The 21,220-nt window shown below is 42.1% G+C and overlaps 1 protein-coding gene across 2 annotated transcripts in view; it reads right to left on the bottom strand.

Moving 5' to 3' along the window:
* Positions 1-21,220, bottom strand: part of LOC120884319 (uncharacterized) — a 42,519-nt gene that overhangs the window by 6,747 nt on the left and 14,552 nt on the right. For both annotated transcript variants that reach the window (XM_040269894.2, XM_078043424.1), the window contains 5 exons: positions 20,584-20,724; positions 19,634-19,779; positions 12,055-12,150; positions 6,965-7,094; positions 899-1,005 (listed from right to left, as the gene is read on the bottom strand). In XM_040269894.2, the coding sequence (XP_040125828.2) occupies positions 899-1,005; positions 6,965-7,094; positions 12,055-12,150; positions 19,634-19,779; positions 20,584-20,724 (620 nt within the window). The remainder of the gene's footprint in view (positions 1-898; positions 1,006-6,964; positions 7,095-12,054; positions 12,151-19,633; positions 19,780-20,583; positions 20,725-21,220) is intronic.

The following is a 21,220-nucleotide window of genomic DNA, read 5'->3' as shown; positions in this document are numbered from 1 at the left end:
GAAGAAATAGCAAAGACCAGATATGTGTGCACCTTCATGCCTCTTGCCATGGAGTGCACCTCTAAGAGTTCCCCCAACTTTTCTTAGTATCGAATTTCATTTTCAAATTTGCTTATGGTGTCGTTTATGGTGCTGCATTTAAAAGGGTGTTTCTCCTCCCCCTCTCCTTCAACAGGAAGAGCAGCCATTGTTAACTCTAGTGGTGCCTGATCATGAAGGACAGGCAGGGGTGGCCAAGGGTGGCCAAAGTGACCAATTTCTGCCACATGGGATTCTCTCATTTTCAAAGGCTGCATGATCATAACATCCTCTTAATGCAGCCCCAGGCCAATCACAATGAACCATTCTTTGGGACAGATGACTCAGAAACACATGGTAACCCCTTGAGGATTACTGCTTGAGTTTTCCAGTTGCTATTTGGAGAAATCATTGCAGTCTGGGCTGGGAGAAGAATAGAGAACCAGAAAAGAGTTCCTGGAGAATAAGCAAGGATGGCAGCAAACGGAAGGAAAACCAGTGAAAAGTTCACTTTAAAAATATTTATTACTAGCCAGACCTCTAGTCCCAGCTACTTGGGCCGATGAAGTAGGAGGATGGCTTGAGCCCAGGAGTTCAAGGCCAGTCTGGGCAACATAGCCAAGACCCCGTGTCATGGGGGTAGGAGGGGGTGTCATTACTTAGATGGAAGACTACCTATGACATCATAAAAGTTCTTAACACTGTGCAAACCACTGGGCACATTGACACAGCAGTGGCCAGCCTGTGACACTACTCCTAGTCATCGCATAGTTCTTGTTATTTAAATGGGGAAAAAAATGTGGAGCAAATTGTGAATACTACAGAATTTAGGAATGAGCTGATTGGCAGATGGGGGAGACACAAATTGATAACACTCTACCTTTCTTCCTGGCTCTCAGTGCTCCAAGGATGTCACCAGCAGCTGTTTCTCCCAAGTCATTGTTTCCAAGGTCAATTTCCCTCAAGTGGGTAGAGTACTTGATCAGGCTGTCCAGAGAAAATTACAAAACCCTGTTGTAGGGACAAATGAGGCAAGGCACCGAAGACAGCAGGAAACAGTTTTATTTGGCTGCAGCCACGTTCAGAGGGCACAGTTTTTGCTATAATCAATTAATCCCCTGAACCCCGAGTTTAGGGAGTTTCAGAGTTTTATACCCAGCATGTAAGGGGAGGGGCTCAGAAGTTCACAGTCTGCAGAAGTTCACATAAAGAAGCTTTTTCTTTCACTGTTCTGGGCAAGTTAACTCTTCAAGGACAACACCTGAGAAGGGGAGAGCTTCTTCTCCCCTTTCTTTCCTCCCCCTGCCAGCTGTTACCATGGAACCCAGTTGGTAACTTATCTTAAAAATGTAGACATCTCTGTGAAGTCCAATCCAAGGCCAGAGGCCTTGTTTGCACATTTCTTCAAACTACTATACTGGATACATGTGTGAAAAACTAGTAAGGGAATGCTGGTATCTTCTTGGCCAGTGGCCAAATAAAACAGGGTGACATGAAAATAGGAAGTTAATCTACATTGAACTCTTTTGCAGAGACTCTTGCTGACAGCCCTAAAATCATCTATGGTGAAGATTTCTGGAGAAACCCAGTTAAGACTTTTTTTTTTTAATATTTATTTTTTTAGTTTTCGGTGGACACAACATCTTTATTTTATTTTTATGTGGTGCTAAGGATCGAACCCAGCGCCTCTTGCATGCCAGGTGAGCACATTACTGCTTGAGCCACATCCCCAGCCCCACAGTTAAGACTTTTCTGTGGAGAAAGAGGGTGCTACTTCAACAACGATGTTGTCACAGCATGGAAGAAACTCAAAGAAACTCAACTCAATCACTCAGTTATTCTGTAGCACAGACTTTTTTTTTTTTTTTTTTTTGTGGTACCAGGGATATTGAACCCTGAGGCGCTTAACCACTGAGCCACACTCACAGCCCATTTTTACATTTTATTCAGAGATAGGATCTCATTGAATTGCTTAGGGCCTCGCTAAGTTGCTGAGGCTGGCTTTGAACTTGCAATCCTCCCACCTCAGCCGCCTGGCTAGACTTTCTTTTTTAAGTCCTCTCCATTCCCCCTGCCCCACCCCCAAAGTACTGATCTAATTAGAGACTGGCAACATCCTGAGCACAATTCCTCCCAGTTTAATTTCTCTAGTTTCCATGCTGTTCATCTCTTAGGTAAGTTGGTAAGGTAAGAATTTTACTTGCCTTAAATCCTTCTTTCATTTATTTGTTCAAAAGATAAGGTGTGATATTTTGTAGGACTTTCCAGTCATTTACATGTTAAATACCAGCAAAATGTAAAAAAAAGTTGGAAGGACTGACAAAGGTAAATAAATATCAACACTCATCTAGCCACATGATAAATAAACACCTAGTTTTGCATAAAATTAGAAAGGCCATAGTTTTAAAAATAAAGGCAGCTTTCAAAATCAAGTAAGTTTTAACATCATGGAAAATAAATGCCTCTTCAACAAATGGTACTGGGAGAACTGGAAATCCATATGCAGCAAAATGAAATTAAGCCCCTGTCTCTCACCACGCATAAAACTCAACTCAAAGTGGATCAAGAACCTAGGAATTAGACCAGAGACCCTTCTTCTAATAGAGGAAAAAGTAGGCCCAGGGGCCGAGGTCATGGCTCACTGGTAGAGCACTTGCCTGGCATGTGTGAGGCACAGGGTTCGATTCTCAGCACTGCATATAAATAAATAAAGATCCATTGACAACTAAAAAAAAATATTTAAAAACGTAGGTGCAGATCTTCATCGTGTTGGATTAGGCCCCGACTTTCTTAACAAGACTCCTATAGAGCAAAAATAAAATCAAGAATCATAAATTGGATGGATTCAAACTGAAAAGCTTCTTCTTGGTAAAAGAAACAATCAGTGAGGTGAAGAGAGAGCCTACAGAATGGGAGGACATTTTTACCACAGGCTCATCAAATAGAGCACTAATCTCTAGGATATATAAAGCACTCAAAAAACTTAACACCAGGGCTGGGGATGTGGCTCAAGCGGTAGTGCGCTCGCCTGGCATGCGTGCGGCCCGGGTTCGATCCTCAGCACCACATACCAACAAAGATGTTGTGTCGCCAATAACTAAAAAATAAATATTAAAATTCTCTCTCTCTCCTCTCTCACTCTCTTTAAAAAAAAAAAAAACAACACCAAAAAAACCACAAATAACCCAATCAATAAATGGGCCAAGGAAATGAACAAACACTGCTCAGAAGATGATATACAATCAATCAACAAGTAAATGAAAAAACTGTTCATCATCTCTATTAAGAACACACAAAGATGTTGTGTCTGCCGAAAATTGAAAAATAAATGTTGAAATTCTCCTCTCTCTCTCTTTAAAAAAAAAAAAAACCTTGGGCTGGGGATGTGGCTCAAGCGGTAGCGCGCTCGCCTGGCATGCGTGCGGCCCGGGTTCGATCCTCAGCACCACAAACAAAGATGTTGTGTCCGCCGAGAACTAAAAAATAAATATTAAAAATTCTCTCTCTCTCTCTCTCTCTCTCTCTCTCTCTCTCTCTCTCTCTCCTATCTCTCTCTCCTCTCTCACTCTCTCTAAAAAAAAAAAAAAAAAAAAAAAACCTAAAAAAACAAAAAACAAGATACCCAGAATGACATGGGTGATAATATCCAAGACATCAACACGTTCATTATCAGTGTACTCTAGACACTCAAGGAGGCAGAGGAGAGCAGGTAGAAGTGGGTCGATCAGGGAATCCCTGGGTGGAACTCACAGGGATGAAGATGATGAAGTCACATTGGATTGGGGCTGGGCTGTGGCTCAGTGGTAGAGCACTGGCCTAGCATGTGTAAGGCCCTGGGTTCAAACCTCAGCAGCACATAAAATAAGATAAATAAAAATAAACCATAGTTGTAATAAAGTTATGAAAAAAACACACTGGAGGGCACTGAGGGCATGTTAGACTTGCAGGAGGATGGATTAGTGAACACAAGACATGCAATGGAAACCATTGGTGGAAGGCAAAGGGACAAAAGACCAGAAAAAAATGACTGTGGGCCAAGTGTGGGGGTGCACGCCTGTAACTCCAGCAGATTGGGAGGCTGAGGTAGGAGAATCACAAGTTGGAGGCCAGCCTCAGCAACTTATCGAGGCCCTAAGCAACTTAGTGATGCCCTGTCTCAAAAACTAAAAAGGGATGGGGATGTAGCTCAGTGGTTAAGTGCCCTTGGGTTCAATCTTCAGTACAAAACAACAACAACCACCAAAGATCTTTCATAATGATAATGAGGGTAAATTCATCAAGATCCTAACAATCTTAAAAGTTTATATAACTGCTGCACCCCTCCCCTGACTCAGGCTATGGCAAGGCCCTACTGAGGTGGATGGCACAAGGCGTCCATCCTCTGGAGGAGTGCAGTATGACTCTGGGAATGGGCTGGTTTGTTTTTGTATTCTCTTAATAAGTATAGTTGTGACTTCTCATATGACCATTAAATATGAAGGAAAAAACATGACTTTCCCAATTAATGCAACTACTTCTAAAGAATAAATCTGTTTGCTATAAATGCAACGATTCAGCTGTGGAATGTAAATTGTTAATGTTTAATGAAAAACCCCCTGTATGAAAAACAGTCAAGGAAGTTTTTGAGAAATTAAATTAAAATCTAGAGAAGAAGACAGATTAGTGCTTGTTCTTGTTCCTGTGCACAATGGTTTGTGCTCTTACTCTTGTTTGATTAAAATTAGTAGCCTCTCTTTTCAAGTTAACCACTTGCCATAACCGAGGTGCTGGTTCTAGTCAGTAAGTTAAGAAAGAATAGTCAAGGTATAGGCCAATAATCTGGGACATTTCTAACTATTATTAAAAACTAACTAAGCAGAAACAGCTCAAAGCAAAACGTGAACTGAAAGTAAAAATGCTTGCTTATGCATAAGCCAAGATACATTCTTCTTATCTAATTGTAGCTACATAATATTTTGTTTCTTTGAATAGTGATTCCTGTTTTGTAACCACAAAGTACTGTGAGCCTGCCAAAATGAAAAGTATATATGATCAACTTCACAAGTAAAGATTGGGATTCAGCACCTTCACTTTTGTGTCTGTGTTGTTTCTCCACCCCCTTTCGCTGACTCCTCACGATCAGTTCGTCTCCTGAGACCCCCTGTTGGAGATGGACTCTAACACGTAACTATAATAGAGCTTAAAAATACACAAAACAAAAACTGATTAAACTTCAATGAGATATAATCACAGATTCCCTTCTCTTAATAATTTTTAGAGCAAGTAACTACAAAGTTAGTAAAGGCATGGAAGACTTGAGCAAGGCTGTCAATCTAATGCATCCCATGCTGTATGAAAATACAATGTATCAAAATTGGCAGGGCACAATGAAAGAGGTGTTTAGTGCTAAGACAATTATTTATATTAGAAAAATAAAAAGGCTTAAAATAAAGACTTAAGCTTTTACCTTAGTAATCTAGACAGAGAAGAACATGAAACCCACAGTCAGGAGAAGAAAGGAGATAATAAGGAGAAGAAATAAATGAAATTGGAAATAGAGCAACAGTAGAGAAAACCAAAGATTTTTTTTGATTAATAAAATTATAAATTTCTAACCAAAATGATCAGAAAAAAAGTAAAAACAAATTATCAATGTCAACAAAAGAGGAAGCATCGCTATAGATCCAACAGACATTAAAAGGCTCATAAGGAAGGGTCATGAAAAAAGTTTTTGTTTGAATGAAATGAACAGATTTCTTGAAAGGCACCAATTATCAGAGATTTATACAGGAAAAAACAAGCAAAACCAATATAGCCCTATCACTACTTGAAAGATGAATTTGTAGTTCAAAATGTCTCATAAAGAAAGCTCCAGGTCCAGTGTCTTCACTGAACAACCTAAAAAATACTTAAGGATGAAATACTGCCAATCACTACTACAAACAGTATTTCATAAGATAGGAGAGGAGGGGACATTTCCTAACTCACTCTGTGCCTCCAGAACTATCTAGATCCCAGACAAAGATGTTACAAGGAAAGTACAAGGTTAGTATACCTGGGTACATAGTTGCAAAAAAACCTTAACAAAATTTTAGCAATACATAAAAAGAATAATGCAACAGCAATATATTAAATTCAATACTATACTAAAAGGCCAATAAAAGGAAATTTATTAATATAATTATTATAGAAAGTGCAGCAAAGCTCTCCAATTAAAACATCTTCCCCTTCTTCCTTTGAATAAGGAGGTAAGTATATTAGAGAAGGAATCTTTTTCTTCTAAATTTATAACCTGCCATCCACCAGCCCTCCAGCTTCAGACCTTGTTCATGCTTCAGGTGCTGGAAGGACCTCCTGGTGTGGGTGTGTACTCCAGAGCCCTCTCCACCCAGCAAGTTTTCCTAAATTTGTGGTACCTCTGAACTGTGCCTTGGCCCACGGAGGATATGGATTCTGTGCAGCTGGGCAGGGAGAGGCCTAAGATTTGTCAAGACAAATATGGCAAGGAAATACTCTGTTTTCCAGAAACTTTCAAGAATAGCTGTCTTTGGGACCGAGGAGGATGGGACAACACAAAGGAGTGTATACTTCCAAATAGGCTGTGCTTCCTTTCAGGTCACAGGGCTCTTGGAGGTGAACGACCTTACAAGAAGCTGCTAAAAAAAATCTGCATTTAAATCATCATTCCTACTGGACACCGTGGCACAAGCTTTGGAGGCTGAGGCAAGAGGTTCCTGAGTTCAAGGCCATAAGCACCGGTAGCAAGGCCTTAAGCAACTCAGTGAGGCCCCATTTCTGAATAAAATACAAAAAGGGGCTGGGGATGTGGCTCAGTGGTTAAGTGCCCCTGAGTTCAATCTCCAGTACCAAAATAAATAAATAATAAGACAACTAAATCATCATCCCCATGACTTACAAACACTTAGTTCTGGAAAGTGGACAAATCAGACCTCTATTTGCTCCTCACCATGTTAAAGTTTGGGTAAATTCCAACAAGTCCGCTCCTCCTCCTTTTCCGTCTATGCCATTATCTGCCAAGTACAACTTCACTAGCCAAGGACCAGCTTCCATGAAACCTTTCACTTTTTTCCTGAATCCTACAAGAAAATCAGAGTGATTTGTTATTTTAGACAATAGTTCCCATTTATCATCAGCTAAACTGATTCTTTTTAAAAAAAATCTGTACCCGCTGGGCTTGTGTGAGTGGATTCATTTTGCAATATAGCAAGGAAGTACTACATATGTAGTTTTTAAAGTCCTTGTTTCATACTCCATGTCTCCCTCATCCTTTAACCTGGGAAGCTGCAGATTGCTCTGTATTAATCTAGAGAGAAAAACTGAAGTCCCTAGCAGAATCTTGATAGAAGAGGAGTTGTCTGCTGATTGTTTAGAATACATCTAAATATCATGCTGTACAGGCAACTAAGGGATCTTAAAGGATCCTTTGTGTGCACACTGATTTGCCCACATGTTCGCCGAGAGCTTCCCCCCAGCTTAGCAGGTCTCTATTGACTGGGATGCATTTGGCAGTCGACAAATATTGTTGATTTCCTATTATGGGCCAAGCTGTCCTCTAGGTGTTGGGGACCCAACAGGAAACCAAAGGGACAATACACCAGCCCTTTAGCCCTCACGGAGCTGATGTCAGGTGAAGGTTAGCCAGCATATGTGGAGAGTCATGGTGATCAAGTGTTAAGTCTTCAATCCCTGGATGAAAACTGACATTTTAGGGAAAGATGGTGAATTTGGACATAGGTCACCCTAGTGCGCCAGCTCAGAAAAAACAAAAAGTAGAAAATAGGCTTTAAAAAAAGCGGGGGGCGGGGGTTGATTGGTTTCTTGGGATATGACTCTAATGTGTTGGATCATTGAATAAAATGGATTTATTTCCCTTCAGGACACACTTGGAGAGATGACAGCTGGCCTGTCCTTTAGTTTTATTGGGGATAAGCCTAACTTGTTTAAATCTTATTTGTCCTTATATCCAGGATGTGGGGACGATAACAAATGACAGCTTTCATGAATAATGGAGCAGTGTTGACACACTGGGACAATGTCTGGCACACGGTAGACACTTAATAAATGTTTGTGGAGTGAATGAATGAATAACAAATGGAGCGTAGAGTGCAGTTGTATTGTGGAAAGTTTTGTGTTCATTGTTTTTTCAAGTACAATGTCATTAATCATGCTTCGATTCTGCTTTGTGAACACAAATGGATTATGATTTTTTCTATTTTTAAAATCTTTTCACAAACATAAATGCCTTTGAAAAGTTCGGTCTACTGCTCGGAATGATTAACGACTTGAACACCGACCACACGTGGCCCTCATTTCTCCTCACCCTCTCCCAGCCTGCCAGAAGGCAGGATGGGTGCAAGGTGAGCTGGTGGGCCCAGGCTGAAGGCTGGAAGCTGAATTCTTACACAGCTGAACTTTGCAAGGAGAGAATGTTCTCAGCCAGGGCTGTACCCCTTGCAGCCAGCATGGCACAAATGTGCACCCCTGGAGAGGAGGTGAGCTTCTGGGCCTGTGTTAGGGCAGGTGTGGATTGCTTCCCCATGGGGAAGTCAAAGGTACCGCAGCTCCAGCTACTCCTCATGACCTCTTGCAGTGATTACAGGATGTCCCACCCTCCAGACACCTCCATTCTCTGAGCCTTTCCTCATGTGGCTTTTCTGCTTAGAACACTCTCTCTTGCCCCTGGTAAACTTCTCCTTCCTTCCTGGAGCACTGAGGTGGCCAGTACCCAAAGGCCAAGTGCAAGTTCCCATGGAACCAGCATTTCTCCAGGGAGACTCCCTCATCTCCCTCACCCTCTGATCTATTCTGGAGCCACCAGATCAGGTGGGCATTACACATTCTGATGGCATCTGACAGGTCTGCTCAATATTATTCACCACCCTGTGGGTGCTAGGCCCTGACAGGACTATCTCTTTGTGGTGAAATTAAAAAAAAAAATTGTTAAAAATAACTTCTTTCCACTGACAAAGAACACGTGTAATTTCCTGTATAATTCCCAATTTTACAAACCAGAACATAAACTTCATTCGCTTGATTACAGGGCTTCAGAAATCAAGGTGCAATTAGCATGGGATGATTCACACCTTGGATCTTAGAACCCATCTCTACAGGTTTTTATTGTTTAGCTGTCACCCCAGGATAAAATCTCCAATAAAATAATTTCAGGATTATAAGTGGTACCTTCCTGTTTTGGAGCTAATAATGCTGTTTTGAAGATTACGTCTTGACTTTAGAATTTGATCCTTCTGTTCCATATTGCCACTGATATTTCTGTGGACTGAGACTATGATGTAAGCAACAGTGTCTCACCTGGGCAGGTGGGTTTGGTGCTTGGGCAGCATGGTACCGTAGTGAAGTTCTGATCAATCTCAAGCTCATGGAAAGATCATGTTATGGTTGAATTTTGACCCCTGTACATGTCTAAGTCACTTATTGGTTTGTTTCATCCTAAATCCTCCTGGAGACTACATGTGGGGCTTTGGCTAGAAGACAAACACATTCAGGTGACAAGGTACCCCTTGGTCCTTATCAGGTCTTTCAGGAACTTTGAGGACTGCCTGAATGGGGATCAGGGAACCATGTCATCCACAGATGGCCATTCCTGACCACATTTCAGGGACTTCCAGCCTTTGGCCATCTTCTAGCTTTGCATGGACCTCACAGGTCTGTGGGGCGTAGGCCAAGGTGGACCTCTCCCATTTGAGGGCTGACCAGCCTTCAGACCCAGAGTTCCCAGCTTCTGAATCCCCATGGTGCAGACAGCCAAGGGATCCAAGGAGGGCCTAACTGACAAGGCAGATACCAGAACAGAAATAGGCAGGAGCCTGCTGATTCCATGGCTCCAGAGCAGAAAAGAGGCTGCCAGGAGTCTCACTCTGTTCTCTGATTTTCTTCAATGAGCAAAATAAATCAAGAGCATGCAATCTAATTTTTTTTTTTTTAAGTCCAAAAGCAGTGGTTCCCAAAATGTGGTCCCTGGACCAGTAGCATCAGCCTCATTGAAATGCAGAGTCTCCAGGTCCAGAACCTTGAGGGGGTGGTGTCCCTAACAATCTGTGCTTGCCTTTTTTAAAAATTTATTTTGGTTTTATTATTTAAAAAAAAAATTATTAGCAATCTGTGTTTTGGCAAGTCCTCCAGGTGCCTGTGGAGGCATTCAAGTGGAGAAAAGCACTAATCTAACAATTCTATTTTTTTTTCTTTTTTATAGAGTTTGGAGATGAGGAGTGACTCTGGCCAGAGCCGCTGGTTAGGTCTATGAATCTTTCTGGTCACGGGTGTTGAAGGACAGGACTGGACTGGGATGAATATGCCCCAAGTTTGCAAGCATAGAAATGGAATATCGTGCTTCTTCTATCAACTTGTAAATGGCTGCCCAACGTCAAGTTGTGAGTCCTTGTAATCATCACTGTCAAGGTTCTTGTGACTCCAAGTGAGGGAAGGAATGGGGGCGGGGGGGGTCAAGCTTCTGAATGGGGTTTGGACTCCTCTGGTTCGATGGGGACAACTTTCCAAGCAGAAGGCCAAAAGCCTCCTGTCCAAAAAGAGATGTGCAGGAAAATAGTGTGGCTGTTTTCAATTAGGGCCAAATGGAAACCATCTGGCCTCCTCACCCAGGAGGAGGATGTAAATCAGCTCCATCTGACCCTTCATTTTGAAACAAGTAGGACTGTTCTACCAAAGGCCAAACTCTCCCCTCAAACAAACACCCTATGACTCTACAAGCAATGGCCCAATGTGGGAAGATGTTTTTCAATTTCCTCGGTGAACTCTGGAAATGTAAAATAAATACATATCCAAGTTGTTTCTCTTGGGTTCAGGCAAAGGATTCCTTGCAGGTTCCTCCTTACTGTGACCCTTCCTCCTTGTGAGGCCCAAACCTCAACAGCCTCTTGTTTTAGCTGAACTTGGGGCTCATGGCTTGTTCAAGTCCTTCCTCAACTAAATCCTTTCTTGATTTCATACCAGGCCAGCATGTTTCCAAAGTCTTCCCAGCTCCATCCCTGGAGTAGACTCTCCTGTGAATTTTTAAACTCTATTAGCTCTACCCTGTGGAAAGACTATATTTACATCAGATGACAGAGAGAGGGTCTGATAAATTCTTTCACTTTACAACTTATAAGAATTTATAATTTTTGAATGTGGCGATATTTCACAGAGAAGATGCAAGACTAATAATACAAGAACAGGATAAAAAAAAAAAAAAAAAAAGCAAGCCACACAGAACAGTTTACGATCAAAGAAGAGAGTTGGGCCTGTTTTGGACTCCTAAAGTTCCAGCTGCTTGGGAAGCTCAGATAGGAGGATTGCAAGTTTGAGGTCAGCCTGGACAATTGATTTTGAGACTTTGTTTCAAAATTTAAAAAATTAAAATAAAGAAGGCTAGGGATACAGCTCAATGGCCCAAACCAGTCGCCCTTCCCTGCAAACAAATGGTACCAAAAACTCATGAAGTGGTCTAAAACAGAACAACACAGATTCAAACTGGCCTCTGGGGCGGAGTTTCCCAAAGACTACTGTAGGTGACACACCCAGGATTGTCTTGTGCTGGCTCTTTGGAATTTTTTTAACACAACACTGGAAACTGGGGAGCGCAACACCCTCACATTGCTGAGAGCCAGGCGCTGGTGTGGATGTCAGGAATAGGACCCTGGTCCCTATGAAGTCGTGACTTCTTAAAATTCCTTCAAAACCACTCAGTTTCTGGTTCTAAGTAAAACTGTAGTTGGAGAAGGCTCCAAGCTAGATTTATGAGGTCCTTCTGGCTGTTCTCACAAAGCTGTTCCCAAACCAGCCTAGGCCCCATAATTCTTTTTTTGGAACATTAAATGTGCCAAAGATTAACTCCTCGGGTGGACAAGGTGAAGCCCTTCCTGTTTGGTTTATATGGGGTCACAAGACATTGAGTCTTTTCTCCACTTGGGTTTTTCTCTCTGTTTTGGGGTGGTATTGGGAACACACAGCCCAGGAGAGGGGAAGTGAGTTATAAGGAGAAGGGATGGGAAGGAATTGTCCAAACAGCAATAACACTAATACCTCTTCTTCTCTTTTTCTTCTCTTTAGTGGTTTTCACTGCGATGGCTTCAGACGATTTTGCAGTTTGGCTCAAAGTTGATCTTGCTCCCTGGCCAGCTGGTTGAAAAACAAAAAAGATTTTAAAAAATGTAGCCTGTTGCAATTTGAATGATGCGCTAGATACTTCATTTTATGTGCTCTTTGGAGGGAGGTGTTTTCTCACAGGCATCAGCCGACCTGCTGCCAAGACCCTGTCCATCCTGTCACTTTTCATTCCCCTCCCTGAAGCCTTGAGGTGAACAGGCAACCAAGTGAGGCCCAAGAACTAGCCCACCAGGCCTCCAGTTAATCTCCCTTACATTCCACAGCTCCCTCAATAGGAACACAGCAGGGAGGAACATTTTGTTGTTGTTGTTGTTTAAAAAAAATGTATTGCCGGGTGTGGTGGCACACGCCTGTAATCCCAGCAGCTTCAGAGGCTGAAGCAGGAGGATCCCGAGTTCAAAGCCAGCCTCAGCAAAAGCAAGGCCCTAAGCAACTCAGTGAACACTGTCTCTAAATAAAATACAAAACAGGGCTGGGGCTGGGGCTCAGTGGTCAAGTGCCCCTGGGTTCAATCCCTGGTACCCCCGGCCCCACCAAAATGTATTAAAATATTATTTCTCTGGATTCAGTTTGGACTCTTTTTTGCCTTTCTCTTGCACCCCACCATACAATGCAGAATCTGATCCCATCCCACCAACCCCAGACTCACTTGTGTAGATGCCTCTCTTGCCTGTAGGACCACAGCCCCAGCAGGTCTCCTGTCCCCCGCTCCTGACCCCGCAGCTTCCCCTCCTCAGCTCCTTCCCAGCTACAGGGTCCTTTCCTCACTGGTCCCTGAAAAATATATAGCACCTGCTGCTCTTACATGCAAAGGTCTTAGACCTTGGTCCAGGCTGTTCCCCAGGCCTGGCCTGCTCATCTGCACCCTTCTGTGGGGCTCCTTCGTCACTGCTGTGCCTGTTCCCAGATGCTACCTCTTCAAGGTGGCCGCACTCAACTGTCTACTTAAAAATCACAGGCCATCTGTCTTCCTTCCCCAGACTCCCAGACTCCCACACCTTGCTCTTTTTCTTTTTTCATATCAATTATCACCTTCTACCAAACTGTAGCATATGTATTTTTATTGCACCTTTTGAAAATTGCCTGACCACCCTCTGCACGCATGCACACACCCATGCATGCTGTGTTCCAGCCCCCTCCTCCAGGGGAGAGATCTTTGTTTTGTGCACCATCATAACCTAAGCACATGGGGGAATATCTGATGGATGTCAGAACAAACAATGAGCAGAGGAAGGTACATCATTATTAAGATTGCATTCCTATGTTGTAACAAGTAACCAAGAAAACAAATTTGTCATTAGCCATTTGTGAGCTATTTGGGCCCCCTTGGTTGTTGGCAATAGAAAGTCATAGTACCTGACTCTAGCAAAAAGAAGTTTCTGGGAGGCCTGGGAGTAGCTCATACAGAGAGGAGAGAATCAAACATTTGGGTCTTACTAAGCAGTGATCTCAATACATTTTTGCTGGGCTGGGGGTACAGTTCAGTGGTAAGGCCCTTGTGTAGTCTGCATGAGGAGCTGGGTTCCATTCTCAGCACAGAAAAAAAAAGTTCTCTCATAACATCCTCAAGGAATACCTTGTACAATTTTAGGTTGATATTTAAATTTTCCATAAGTTTTAAAATTTCAAAAATTTTTTAGCTTATGGCAAATGTTGACATTTTAAAAATAAAATCTGTTGTATCATTATTCTCTTACATCAGTCAAATGGAATCTCAACTCCAAGCAATTTGACACCAACTATAATTCATTTTTTTTAAGAAAGAGTGAGAGAGATGGAGAGAGAGAGAGAGAATTTTTTTTTTAATATTTATTTTTTAGTTTTCGGCGGACACAACATCTTTGTTTGTATGTGGTGCTGAGGATCGAACCTGGGCCGCATGCATGCCAGGCGAACGCGCTACCGCTTGAGCCACATCCCCAGCCCCACCAGCTATAATTCAGTAAAACATCAGAAACAACATGAAACCCAAGCAAACTCTTCTTCAGTTGTTGAAAGTTTTATATTATTCCCTTTTTTTCTTGTGCTGTTATTTTTGTTTTCATTCTGCTTAATTTGTATTTGAAAGTCATTTGTAGGTCATCGTGTAAAATTCCTCTGTAATAAAAATGCTATGTGTCTAAATATTTAAATTTTAAAAATGTCTTGGGGTAATATCCTCATATGTCTATAAAGCAATAAATATGATGTAAAGTATTAAAAATTTCTTCTGCAGTTATTAATCAACTTTTAGAACTACACATATAATACAGCAGGTGTATTTTACACATTTTGATAAGCCTTAATAAGTACAGAAATAAAAATTTTATCGATTGCATCTCTCAGTGAGACAAATAATGTTTTTTAATATTAATTCACATATCCATTGGAGAATATTCTAGAGTGATGTAGAGTTCAGTATTGTTCTGTTGTTTTCTGTGGTTGTTGCTAGAGTTTTACATGCTAACAAGCCTTATTTGCACAAGATGAGAATGGAGTAGGGTTGCCAGGCTTAGCCTCCCTTGCCCCAAACACCCCCCATCTGTCCCCATACTCTCATTCCATTGCAGGATACCTGGAAACTTTAATTGTCAGATGAATAAAGAATAATTTTTTTTTTTTTTTTTGTGAGAGAGAGGGGGACAGAGAGAGAGAGAGAGAATTTTAACATTTATTTATTTTTTCTTAGTTCTCGGCGGACACAACATCTTTGTTGGTATGTGGTGCTGCTGAGGATCGAACCCGGGCCGCACGCATGCTAGGCGAGCGCGCTACCGCTTGAGCCACCTCCCCAGCCCAAGAATAATTATTTTAGGGCATGTGTATCCCAAACATTGTATGGGATATATTTATAATAAGTTGTTTTTCATCTGTATAATTCTAGAAAAAGTTTTACCTTACCAGTTTTATTCAATTCTTTGAATACTTGAATTATATACTAAAAATTGCCTAGTAATCTATCACATACAAAAATGATTTTTTTTGTACCAGGGATTGAACCCAGGGGTCCTTAACTACTGAGCCACATCTTAGACCTTTTTGTATTTTATTTAGAGACGGGATCTCACTAAGTTGCTCAGAGCCTTGCTAAACTGCTGAGTCTGGCTTTGAATTCGAGATCCTCCTGCCTCAGCCTCCCAAGCCACTGGGATTACTGGCAGGTGCCACTGGGTCCTGCAAAAAAAAAAAAAAAAAGATTTTTTTAAATAACATGTCAGCTGGTAATTAGACTAGGTCCTTCTTTATTAAAAGCAAAAGTTGGAAATCACTTGATGTATAAAAACAGGTTGTCCCTGAGTTATTGGAGTTAGTAACTTCTGTAATATTTGCATAATATTTTGAATTATCTCTTTGCTTTTGTATTACAGAGCAAAACATTCTACTAAGATACTGATTGGAAGAGAAGTTTTTCTTTCTTTTGCAAAGTAGGAGAATGAGATGCTTATGACCAAGGATATTTTAACAACAGGTACATGATTCTCATGAAAGTTGAGACCTGGGCATTTCTTTAAAAAAAAAAAAAATCTAGCTGGGCATGGTGGTACAGGCATATAATTCCAGCAACTTAGGATGCTGAGGCAGGAGGATCACAAGTTCAAGACCAGCCTCAACAACTTAGTGAGACCCTGTCTTTTTTTTTTTTTTTTTTAAAGAGAGAGTGAGAGAGGAGAGAGAGAGAGAGAGAGAGAGAGAGAGAGAGAGAGAGAGAGAGAGAGAGAGAGAGAGAGAGAATTTTTAATGTTTTATTGTTTAGTTCTCGGCGGACACAACATCTTTGTTGGTATGTGGTGCTGAGGATCGAACCCGGGCCGCACGCATGTCAGGTGAGCGCGCTACCGCTTGAGCCACATCCCCAGCCCAATGAGACCCTGTCTTGAAATCTAAAATAAAAAGAGCTGAGGATGTAGCTCAGGGGTAGAGTTCCCCTGGGTTCAGTCCCCAGTACCCAACAAATAATAATAATAAAATGAAAATTAAATTTCTAGGCTACAATTATTAAACAAACAAACAAACAATCACTCACACCCTTTCCAACATATCCTGGGAAATTTTTCATGTACTGTGTTCCAAGAGCAAGGCTATCTAAGGACAGGGGCCAGGACAGCAACAAGGATCTGGCAGGATCATGAAATGACAGGTAGTTGGGGTGAGACACCAGGTTCTTCTGCTCAAGAATCCTATTTTAGGGTGGCAAAGTCCAGGTGGATTCCATACTCACCCATGGCCAGGTGAGGGCCAGCACCTCCACTGACCTCACTCACTAAGGTAAAACCAGGATCCTGGTTAGTGGGGGAGGTTGGAGATGACCCTGGATTGTTGGAGAACAATCTGTGCAATTGCTTTCCCTTTGACAGTCGAGGTAATATAAGACACCAGGATTTATAAAGTATATTGTAGTTAAAATGGAAAAAGAAAATGAGATGGGGCAGGGGCTGCTGGTGACACACGGTCATTGAACTTTCTTGCCTCACTTGCCTCTTATTCTGTTATTTAAGGCTAATCCTGCCGGCATATTAAATCAGGATGGGAAAAATAATTTTGCTTGAGCTGAGGTCTATGATCCCAGCTCTGAAACACAGGTTCTTTCCCTCTGTGCTGGTGTGCACGTTACTGTTATAGACTGAATGTTGTTGTCTGCCCCAATTCATATGTTGAAGCCCTGACCCCTAATGTGGCTGTATTTGGAGACAGGGAATCTAAGGAAGGAATTCAGGTTAAATAGGGTCAGGAAAGCGAGGCCATGATCTGATAGATTCAGTGTCCTTGTAAGAAGAGAGGCCAGAGAGCTCATTCCCTCTTTCTACCTGATGTCCCGAGGAAGGTCACGTGAGGAGACAGTGAGAAGGTGGCCCTTTGCATGCCATGAAAAGAACCCTCAGTGGGAACAGAATTGGCTGGCACCTTAATCTTGGACTTTCAGCCTCCAGAACTGTGAGAAGATAAAATTTTGGTTGTGTAAGCCCCCCAGCCTGCAGCATTTTGTTATGGCAGCCTGAGAACATGAATACAATTATCCAGGGGAACTCAGAATAGTTAAATGTACCAGCTGAAATGGGATAAAAATGAAGGTTCCCGGGTACCATCAAAGATATGAAAAACTGTGCCCTATATGTGTAACATGAATCGTAATGCATTCTGCTGTCATATATAACGAATTGAAATTTTAAAAAATGAAAAAAATAAATAAATGAAGGTTCCAGTGGATTTTAGTGTCACAGCCTTAGGAAAAGAGAAGAACCTAGAAATGTACCTGAATTTGTGGTGGGTGTTGTCGTTATTTCTGAGACCCTAAGTGAAAACTTATAAGAGCTTCTGTCCTTTGACCCATGATGGCAGGGCCCAGCCCCAGCGCAGTTCCCCCCCACCCGGGGCACCTGTGGGGAATGACAGGACAGACACTCTCTGCCCTCAACTCCAACCCTGGGAAAACAAATCCAGAACTCTCCATATTAAGTGTCACTGTCCCTTTTAGCAGAAAACACTTGGGACATCTGGAAAGGGGGATCTTCATGTGTCTTCACTTTGAACCTGAAGAATCTGATTAACATATTGTATTAGTTTCCTGTTGCTGCTGTAACAAGTTACCTCTCATGATTCCCACACCTGTCCTCACCTGCCACATGCTAAGCCCTTGAGACACCACTTTTACATTTCCAACTCTTAAAAAACAAACAAACAACAACAATAACAGATCCACTTGTTATTTAGATTCCAAAGCTATCATGCAGGACTTCATATGTAGGATCAAGGCTTAAAAAAATAGCACAGGGAAAGTATATTTGATATTAAACATTCTTTTCCAGTTTCCTTTTGCATAGTTATAGGGCTAGCTGGATTATCAAATTCAACAGATGACCTATATAATTCTGATGAAGGTCCCGAAACAGGCAACAACCATTACGTATATGAATTTGTTACAAGTTATTTGTTTTCACGTCCATGAAGTGGCCTTTACATCAAGCTCTTTATCTTCATTTTTTTCCCCCAGCAAATAGAGCAATCATATTTACCAATATTATTGAAGATTCTGCTTTCCTGGGAAGGGGTTGTTGTTGCTATGGTGATGATGATAATTAATGTCTCTCAAGGACTTACTCTGAGCAAGGCATTGTACTAAGTAAGTATGCTCATTAAATCACATAATTCTCATGGACCATTATGGGCTAATTATCATTGTGTTCATTTTGCAGCTGAAATGGCTGAAGTTAGATTGATTCTGGAAGACACGCTCAAAGACACGAAGAGATTTGAACCCAGGCCTCTGTCTGTGCTCTTAACCATTTGCTACAGTTTGCTGTGACCAGTTATTAAAAAGTCATCAGATTTAAAATGTGTCATGAATATGCATCCTTAGAATCTATTAAAACAGATGAGAAGCGATTTAGAGGGAAATAGACAGCTATTGTTCCTGTCTGTCCAGCATCTGCCTTCCCCTATACCTCAGGATGGTTACTCCCTCTTTATGAGATGCTGTCAGGGCCGCTGGGCACAGAGCTCTGTCCTCTGCATGTGATGAGTGTTTGAGTGTGTGATTCATCAGTTCTGGCCAATAGCTCACTACCCCTACACAGAGATTGACCCAACAGGTAAGTATGTGACCTAAATCCCTTCTTATTGGAAGCAAGAAGCTTGTGCCTTCTGGCTTGATTACAAATCACAATGATGTAACCCTGGGGCTTCTGGCAGGTATATAAACTGTCCTTTCTGCTTGGAGAAAGCCTGGGAGAGGAGGCCAACCCTCCAAGGGAAACCAGAGTCAGGGGTAACAAACTTGAGGGCTCCTGATGACATGGTTTGAGCTCCTCCACTCATTCAGCCATCTCTAAAGGGAGCTGCGCCCATGGACATCCCAGTTATGTGAGTCAATAAACCCATATTGCTCTTTAATCCTGTTGTGTTGCTTTCACTTTTAACCCGGAGAATCTGATAAACATACTGTATTAGTTTCCTGTTGCTGCTGTAACAAGTGAAAATAAATTAAGTGGTTTAAAATAATACCAGTTTAGTTAATCTTATATTCTGGAGGTCAGAAGCTGAAATAGATCTTATAGGTCAAAAATGGTGAGTGTCAGCAGAGCTATATTCCTTTGGAGACCCCGTGGAAAAATTAGTTTCCTTGTCTCGTCCAGCTTCTGGACACCCCCACATTCCCTTGCTGCTGACCTCACTGCAACCTTTGCTTCTGTTGTCACAGCTTCTCTGACTCTGACCCTCCTGCTGCCTTTTATAAAGATCCTGGGGATTACACTGTCCCCACCCATGTGTTGAGGCTAATCTCCACAACTCAAAATCCAGAACTTAATCACATCTGTAGAGCTTCTTTTACCATAAGAGGTAACATTTACAGGTTCTGAAGATTAGGACAAAGACATTTGTGGGGGCCATTATTCTGCCTCCTGTACATCTAAAGAAGAATCTCCATTGATCAATAAGAAGGTCACTTTTAATCACAAAGCAGTTTCCTCCTTCCAGGTGGCCCCCAAAGGAACATAGGGCAAAGTTTCCCAGTGCTTACTCTGGAGCAGCTGAGGGGGATTTCCAGAGTCTGGTAAAGCCATGGCCGGCTGGTCTCTCCCCTGTATCTCTGCATACTCCGCCATGGGTCTGAGGAGAGCCAGGGCTCCGGAACATTGCAAGTAGTTACCGTCAAGGTGCAGTTCACTGGAGAAGAGAGCGAAATAATTGTTCACCAGAGTTAGTTCCACTTCCTCAAATCAGGGCTTAATAGCAGCGTGACCCAAAATAGCCAAATGATGGAACCTGCCTAGGTATCTCTCAATAGTTTAATGGATAAAGAAAGTATGGTGTATGTATACAATGGAGTTTTAGTCAGCCATAAAGAATAATGAAATTATATCATTTGCAGGAAAATGGATGGAACTTGAGATCATTATGTCATGCAAAATAAGCCAAACTCAGAAGGTCAAGGGTGATGTGTTTTCTCTCCTGTGTGGAAGCTAGAAAGGGAAAAGGAAAAAAAAAGTGGTAAGGGGAATCTCATGAAAATCAAAGAGAAACCAAAAAAGTAGAGGAAGGGGATTAGAAAGATGGAGGAAGGGAGGGAAAGAAAAGATACTGGGGAGCTATATTGACCAAGTTACATTGTTATATTGCATGCATGTATTTATTTATTATCTATTTATTATATACTATATATTACGTATCATTTTAATGTACCAATAAAATATAGAAAAGGATCTTCAGCTGGTAAAGTATATGCCTAGCCATAAAATAATCAATCAATAGATCATAGTAAATAAAAAAATAGGACACGTCATAAATAGATCTAGTGACTGTGTCAGCTGGCCAATAGCATTCAGTCTGACACCTTTGATCCCCAGACTTAGCTAATGGATCTTTTTCTTCTATTAGGGAAAAAACAATCAAAATAACTGTCACGATGGGTTGTGTGACTGAAGAGAAAACGTTGCCAAGACGAGCGGGGGAGGAGGGACCACGTCTCACCATATGGCACTCTGGCTGAGGAGGGAGCCCAGCTGCTGCCCACTCGGGGGCTCCAGCCCACAGTAACGCAGACTGAGGCTGCGAAGCCTTTGGTGCCTCTCCAGGCCTGAGAAAATACTCTCAATTTCTTCATTTCCAAATCTACAGGAAACGACAGGAACAAGTTAGCAATTTTTAAACCTCTGTAGCTGGCTGCATTACTAATCATAAAGCCTTCCCCAGGGTAGGGAGGGGCATTTCTTCTGAGCCCTGGCTTGGGTTTCCAGAGCCAGGGCTGGCAGTGTGTGTGTGTGGGGGGAGGTCAGCCCAGGTGTAGACCAAAGGGGACCAGAAGGCTGACTCTTGGGCAAAGGGAGCAGAGGATGGTTTGAAGTGCCCATTCCAGCAAACAGAGGGAGAACAAGCTCTGAGCCTTGAGGTTGGCACTATAGACATGGATGAGAGGAGGCTGAGAAGACCCCAGCAGCACCAAGACCCTATAAGGAGGGGCCTTATAAGGTACGTCCTGAGCAGGTTCAGGAAAGTTCAACTTCTCATTCTCCGATCAGGGCTCTGTGCTCTATCACCTTGGACCGCACAGTCTTTAGTTTGCAGAGTGAAATCGCAAGCATCTTCCACACCCTGCTTGGGTAGGGAT

This window comes from Ictidomys tridecemlineatus, chromosome 3 (genome assembly GCF_052094955.1).
Source record: "Ictidomys tridecemlineatus isolate mIctTri1 chromosome 3, mIctTri1.hap1, whole genome shotgun sequence".
Classification (NCBI taxonomy): Eukaryota; Metazoa; Chordata; class Mammalia; order Rodentia; family Sciuridae; genus Ictidomys; species Ictidomys tridecemlineatus.
The sequence above is the reverse complement of the archived record's forward strand: the minus strand, read 5'-3'. Positions and strand labels throughout refer to the sequence as shown.